General features: G+C 40.5%; 1 protein-coding gene across 3 annotated transcripts in view; it reads right to left on the bottom strand.

The window, feature by feature from the left end:
• Positions 1 to 2,720: 2,720 nt before the first annotated feature.
• tmem255a (transmembrane protein 255A) overlaps positions 2,721 to 7,811 on the bottom strand; it is a 76,359-nt gene continuing 71,268 nt past the window's right edge. For all 3 annotated transcript variants that reach the window (XM_043705072.1, XM_043705071.1, XM_043705073.1), the window contains one exon: positions 2,721 to 3,287. In XM_043705072.1, coding sequence (XP_043561007.1) covers positions 3,135 to 3,287 — 153 coding nt within the window. In that variant the 3' untranslated portion in view covers positions 2,721 to 3,134. The remainder of the gene's footprint in view (positions 3,288 to 7,811) is intronic.

Genomic DNA, 7,811 nt, shown 5'->3' with positions numbered 1-7,811 from the left:
CTGAATGCAATCTCAGAACACTTATCCCTTCCTGCCCTTGCACTATGACTGTCCCAGTCTATACTTGGGTAACTGAAGTTGCCCATTAAAATTAGTGCATAACATTGGCATCTGGAATTTCCCTGCACATTTGTTTCTCCATATCCTTACCATTAGCTGGTGGTTTACAGATACACCTAGCAATGTAATTGTACCCTTTTTGTTCCTTAGTTTTAATCAATTGACCTGTGACATCTTTCTCTCGCACTACAATGCTCTCCTGAAATAATCCTGCCTTCTGGCCTCCTTTCCTATCTTATTTGAATACCAGGTCGCTTATCATTACAACATCACATTTCCACTTAGCAATCTGTGCCTGTAATTCCCCCATCTTGTTTGCTATATTCAATTTATTTGCATACATGTACAGTAACACATTTGGTTTGCTCCGTCATTCAATGAGATCAATGCTAATCTGATATTCCTCAATTTCAGTTTTTGTCTTTTCTCCATAGTCCTTGATTCCCTTACTGATTAGAAATCTATCTCAGCCTTGAGTGTTCTTTAAAAAAAAAGTCTTGGAGGCTCTCCGTGGCAAAGAATTCCACAGGTTCATTACCCTCTTAGAGAAGAAGAAATTCCTCTGTATACGTTGCATAATCAAATAACCAGAAAGTGACTAGGAACTTTATGCACAGGGCCTGGGTGCACACATTTTATAGAGCTTTTTGGCCACTTCTTACTGGAGAAATAAATTTCAATGCAAATAGAACTCCTGTCAAAATTTCAACCACACATGCAAGAATACCACAAATTCCCACAGTATTCTATGTTGGAACTCAGGTGAACTGGCACCAATTTTTCTTAGTAAGAGTGCTTTTACATAAGCTGTTTTAAGTTCATAGCTGCACAGTTGGATAACTCAACATGGTAAACACAGCAAGCAGCAAGAGTCTTAGGGATGATGTTGGGAAACAAAACAATGCATTCAATAAAATAATGATTTTTTAAAAGAAATCTAATAGACCAATCCATTAAGATTTGAAGCCATTACACAAAAGATTTTTTTTGGATTATGATAAGAAATGAAAACTTGGTTCAAATAGATGTCATCAAGCCCCAATTTTGTTTCCAAAAAACAATCTGAAATACAAAAACCATTCATTCACCTCCCACACCCCAGTGAGTTTTCTTACCCCAATTTGCATCTTCCATCTTTATTGCAGTTAGGGCCATCTAACTTTGCAAAGTGGTTTGACGCGGGATTCCCAATTAATCCTTTACCGCTACAACACATCCCATTTATGCATTTGCATTTGCTCTTTCAAGGATCTGTGTATTTGATTCTTTCTCTGCTTATTCTTCCCCCCCCACCCTCCATGTCCTTCCAATAAACATATTCTCCTAACCTTGGTTTTCAGTCAAAATGAATTAACATACATTTATTCAGCTTAAATTACATCTGCTAGCTTTTTTGTCTGCATCTTCCTGAAGATATGTACTTTTTGCCAACTTTCTACTTATGTACCACAAATTCAAAAGTTACTGAAAACAAAAGATTTACTTATATCAAGGACAAAGATGGATCCATAGCTAACAAGTGGGTACCCCACTGAAATTTTAACAGTCCATGCATTTTTCCTACCAGCTGTTTATGGGATTCATCTGGTTGTATGCAAAGTGAACTTAAATCTGCTAATTCTTCATGTGGTCTGAAGCCCAAGAACTTTAGAACTCTGAAGAATATGCTCCACAAATCCTGTGAACTTTGCTACCCCACAATTATTCATAATTGCAACTCTTTCTTATCTTTCAAATGGTAGTTAGACTAGAGGCAACTCTGATATATAATGTTCAGTGAAGTGCACACAAGCCCCTCTATGTTCATGCATGGTTTTAAAATTATTTCATGACTGTCAAACACATTCCAATCCATTTATTTTCCAATGAATAAAGCAGCAGTCATTGTTAAATAGAATATTTCCTTATCTTCCCTCAAAATGTCACAAGGTCTATGCAATATGCAAGCACCAGGAATCTGAATTCCAATAGTTGTGCTCTGTAAACAGACATTAGAGACTGTGCACTGATAATCCAACTTTCTGTTCTTATCTAAGTCTTTCTACATGGTTAAGGGAAGGTAGTTTACATTCATCTATAGCTGGCTTGAGATGAAACTGGTAACCAGAACCACATTTGTTCTCAGGCTTAATTTTCTCCCTCCCCTTCAATCTTAAAGGCACTCCCTCTTTGCAAGCATGTGCCGACTGCATCTTGCCCATTGATCATGACACGTGTGAACCATGAGCCATAAAGACCACAAGAAACAGGAAGAGGAGTAGGCTCTTGAGCCTTGACACATTCTGATCAAATGTCTTCCCACACTGACTTCCAGCAGGATGCAATCAGTAATTAGAACTTCCCCAATTCTTAGTGAAGGGCCACTCAGTTCAGATCAAATGGAATATTAAAATGCCTTGCAGCAGAAAACACCTTACTCAGCACTGAAAGGGGAACCAAACTCTCTATGAACCTTGCTATGACATAATGCTCCACCAGTTTGAGATATGAAAATGGGCCTCTAAATGGATCTATTTCATAACAGCAGTGCTGAAATGTTTATCTGGACACTTATCTAAAATATGCACAGAAACTTCATAAAGAGCCTCAGAAACTGCTAAGAAGTAGAGATTTCAACCAGTAAAAAAAACTACCAAAAAGGTAACAGTATACTACAAAGCTAAAATTGATCATTTACTTTTAAATTATATATTTGCACAGCTTAATTGATAAATTAGCAACATAGGAAGATAGGAACAAGTGTAGACCATTCTGCCTCTTACTTCTGTTTGACCAGTTAATGTGATCATGGTTGATCCGACAGTGGTTTGTAGCTTTCCAAAGTTTTGTTTTTGTAATTACAACCTAAAGTATAAGTGCATCATTTTCCAACAAATTATGATTAACATACCCTTAACAAGTAGCAGAATGATATGCTTTTGGTTTCTTTTTAACAGAAGAGTTTCTACAAACACATCACTGTGTGTAAGAGTATGCATATGGAGATCATAAAGTGATCTGGGTGGATGATGCCTTTGCAATGAAGGTCTCCAAAAAGATCAAAGTCTGTGATGATGATGAAAACAAGTAGAGATCTATGGTGTGTAGGGTGGCGGCTTTTCATCAGGTGGGAAGTACGCTGGCGAGTAGCGAGGAGGAGTGTTTGGCGGCCACATGTAACTTGAAGCAGACTGTGAAATAGACTGTGAATCATCAGATGGCGTGGAGGCTGAGAATATACTGGGATGCTGGTAAAGAGAAATAGTAGACATTAAATGAATCAGTACAGAGTACACCCTAATGTCTGTGACTGTTTTGTTTACATGCTATTTACCAGCAAATTGTCTCATATTATGTGAACACACACATACAGAATTTTTTATGACAATGATGCCTTTCAATTTAACATGATTAGACACTTGTTTCAAAGATTAATCACTAGCATCCATAATTTGATAAAATGTGCCTTAAAAAAAAACAAATAGCATTTCTTGTAAATACAATTCAATACATAAAATGAGTTGTTATGAAATCCAAACACAGACTCCAAAGCGAGGTATTGTTTACTGGTATGAAAATTTTGAAACATTAATTCTTTAAGAACACATTTCCTGTTGCCCCCACCTGGATAATCTGTAGATTAAGGAGATTTGTGTCCAGACAAAGTAAGGATGAATGTGTTTGTCTGGTTCACTCTCAGGTTTCACACACTCCCCCTCTCCTAGGTGCACTTTCTGTAATCCTCCCATCCCATGCTCTCACTCCCCCATCCTACCCTCTGCCCCTCTCCCAGGTGCTCAATTCCTGCTCTTCACTTACTTGCTCACCCTTCTGCCCCCATGCTGACTTTCCCACCCATTCTGGGGAGGTGATGACCTACTGATATTATCATCAGACAGGCGGCACGATGGCTCAGTGGTTAGCACTGTTGCCTCACAGCACCAGGAACCTGGGTTCGATTCCAGCCTCGGGCGACTGTCTTTGTGGAGTTTGCATATTCTCCCTGTGTCTATATGGGTTTCCTCCGGGTGCTCCGGTTTCCACCCACAATCTAAAGATGTGCAGGTTAGGTGAATTGGCCATGCTAAATTACCCATAGAGTTAGATGCATTAGTCAGGGGTAAATGTAGGGGAAACGGGTCTGGATGGGTTACTTTTTGGAGGGTCGGTGTGACTTGTTGGGCCAAATGGCCTGTTTCCATACTGTAGGGAATTTAATCTAATCCAGAGATCCTGGAAATTTTCTGGGGACCCAGGCTGGAAACCAGCTATGGATTCAATAAATGTGGAACTAAGAGTCTAATAATGACCATTGTCAATTCTTGGAAAAAACCCACCTGGATCACAAGTGTTCTTTTGGGAAGGAAGCTGCCACCCTTACCTGGTCTGGCCTAGATGTGATTCCTTATAAATACAGATGGGCAATAAATGCTGGCTTAGCCATAGAATCATACAGCACTGAAACAGACCCTCAGATCCAACTTGTCTGTGCCGACCAAGTTTCCCAAACTAAATTGTCCCATATCCCTCTAAACCTTTCCTATTCATGTACCTTTCCAAAAGTCTTTTAAATATTGTAACTGTATCTGCATCTACAATACTCATGTCCCATGAATGAATAAAAAATATAATTGGTCCTCTGTCCCTTGCTCGCACTCCTGCCCTCGCCATCTGCCCCTTACTCACTTATCTCCCCATGCTTGCTCTCAGCCCTGTGGCTTTTGAATCTGTTCTATGATTTTGACTGCCTTCTTCAGGCAGCCAGTGTCAGCATAGGGAGCAGCGAGCTGCCTCCTCCAATGTGAAACCTCTTTGCCCCTAACCTGCCTGGCTGGCACTCTGTCCTGAGCAGCTTCTTCACTAGCAGACTTTCCACTGCCACTGCACACAGTCCTCAGGCTGAATAAAGAAGTGGTGGATGTAGGTTTGCTCGCTGAGCTGGAAGGTTCATTTCTAGACATTTCGCCACCCTACCAGGTAACATCTTCAGTGGGCCTCTGGGCCAAGCACTGTTGATAATTCCTACTTTCTATTTATATGTTTGGGTTTCTTTGGGTTGGTGATATCATTTCCTGTGGTGACATCATTTCCGGTGGCCGATGTCATTTCCTATTTTTTTTCCAGGGGTAGGTGATGGGGTCTAACTCGATGTATTTGTTGATAGAGTTCTGGTTGGAATGCCATGCTTCTAAGAATTCTCATGCATGTCTCGGTTTTGCTTTTCCTAGGATGGATGTGTTGTTCCAGTCAAAGTTGTGTCCTTCCTCCTCTGTATGTAAGGATACTAGTGAGCCACTAAACAACATGACCCTCTCTCACTAGTACCAACAGTGCTTTGCCTGGAGGCCCACTGAAGATGTTTCCTTGTAGGGTGACGAAACGTCTGGAAATGAACCTTCCAACTAGGCGAGCAAACCTATATCCAGAACCTCAACCTGAGCTACAATTCTTCTCAAAATTCGCTGAATAAAGAAGTGCTCAATGCTCTTCCAATCAGAAGCCAATTTGATCCTGCATTTACTGCTGAAAGATTGAGGCTCAGCTATGTTTTTGCAGAACTTTACACTTGTACATCCTGTGTTTTAAACCAGATGGTAGGCCGGATTGGACGCCTTGGCAGGGCACAAGCTTGGACTACTCCCTTTACTCAGAGCCTTCCCCAGAAATACCTTCTCTGCAGTCCTATGGTGCAAGCTCCAGTTAATCCTCCAGATGAAACACTTGAGGCTCTTCTTTAGTTGCTAAGTGCACGAAAAGATACAAGAAGACTGAACTACGTTTTGACAAAAAGTGAAGGGAGGAAAGAAACACTGCAGTGTAGTTTTGACTTAGAACTACAAAATTAGAATTTATAGGAGCATAAATACACAACAGCTCAATCTGCAGACTGGAAAGAAAAAAAACAGGCTAAAGTTTCATTATAAACTTACCATGACAATCAATTCAAATTTGTTAAGAGGTGGTTTAGTGGTAAGGTTTTAAATGATTGAAAGCTTGTAGCACAATAGATGGTACAAAGTCCAACAATACTGTGCGTTTGGAACTAACATCACAATGTAACATGGTTCACTTTTAGGGAGTGGAACTCACCATGCTGTAAACGGTAGAGTCAACTAACTTACATAGGCCGAGGACTAAGGATATGTGTGTATAACTACCATTAGCCTCAGGTTACCTGGAAAACATCCAAATCCAAAAGGGTTCTGAAGGGAGTGTAGGGTTTGGTCTGGAAACTGCAGGGAAACTTGATACAGCAGAAATGGATATAAAACTTGTCAATGTCCAAATAATAATGGCAGCCCTAAATGACAAAGGTGCAGACAAAGGTGGCTGCCCAACCCATGTAGAATACTGGGATTTTTTTTCTTTGCCTTTCCTAGAGGAAACACTTTATTTTCCAATGTCCCTTTGTAGTGCAAAATTGATTCATTTCAGTGAGCATGGTCTTTTTAAATCCCCACCATCACCACTGCAGGTCTGTTTCAGTGAATTTATTTTGGGCAGTCACAATACAAAGCTATTTAGAGAGCTGTAGTAAGGCTAATGTTATGATGCCGAGAGGGTGCATTAGAATTTACTTTCATATAACTTCATTTCTCCTTTACTGTGCATGGGTCCTGAAGTCTGTCCATGATGGAAACTAGTAGGTAAAAGGTCAAAGGTGATTGACATATTGGATGAATTGGCACTCCTTTGGCATAAGGGCTCTAGAGGTTAAAGTGATGGGTACAGGGCATAGGTTAGGACAGATGCTATAAAGGGCAATGAGTATTGGGTAGAGGGACTTAAGAAATATGAGGGGTCATGGGGTGTGGTTAAGGAAGCATCAGAAGTGGCATAGGTTTAGCACAGATGGAGCATAGAGGATGGGGAGAAATCGGTGAGCAGTGAGGGCCGTTTTTGGTTTCATTTTGTTTTATTTACAGCACAGTCCCAGTGCACAGAGGCTGGCTTTGCACTCAACCCACACCTGCAGCTGTCAGTCTCTATTCTCATTCAGGGGCTCGCCAGGCCTCCTCCCCAGGAATCCAACCATCCCAGAACAGTTTTTTCTCAGCTTGGCTTCGCAAGGATGGTGTAAAAATCATACCCAGAAGGTCAAAGTTGGGAACCTGACAAATTGTATTTTCTGGTACAGCAATAATGTACTATCTAACTGAGGTTTAGTTTAACCACAAAGTTTTACTTCTCTGAATCAGAAGAAACTTTAAAACTAAATGAAACTGTAAATTAGTCAACCTTTAACAGGAACAGTGGCTGTCGATTAACTACATGATGACCTGTAGAGGTTCTCATCCCTGGAAGCAGAACCAGACATTGCAACATGGGCGTGGCTCAAAAAAGGTTACAAAAATAAGCAGCGCAGTGCATTATGACGAGTGTAAAATCTGGAAAATCATTGAGCGTGTGAATTGGAGAGGGGAAAGGAACTGATGTTTAATGCCAGCAATAATTGTGTTCATAATGAGTCAATATTTAAAGTAGTCTAGCTATATCCAAATTTAGATAAATTTCTTGGCTTATAGTTTCAGTTTTTGAGTAAGTTGACTGAATAGGTTAAACAGTGTTATTTACGGATGGCAGTGGAAGCGATATGCAGCAATGACAGCATGTGAGAGTTTGTAGAGAGTACTGTGATCCCCCACAACACAATGCCTACAGTGTAGATAGAAGCCATTCAGTCCATTGAGCCTGCACCTACCATTTGAAGAGCATCACACCCAGACTCACCTCCCACCCTACCTCTGTAATCCTGCATTTACTGTGGCTAA

Source organism: Chiloscyllium plagiosum, chromosome 15 (assembly GCF_004010195.1).
Source record: "Chiloscyllium plagiosum isolate BGI_BamShark_2017 chromosome 15, ASM401019v2, whole genome shotgun sequence".
In the NCBI taxonomy this organism is placed as follows: domain Eukaryota; kingdom Metazoa; phylum Chordata; class Chondrichthyes; order Orectolobiformes; family Hemiscylliidae; genus Chiloscyllium; species Chiloscyllium plagiosum.
This window is presented reverse-complemented; position numbering and strand designations above follow the sequence as displayed.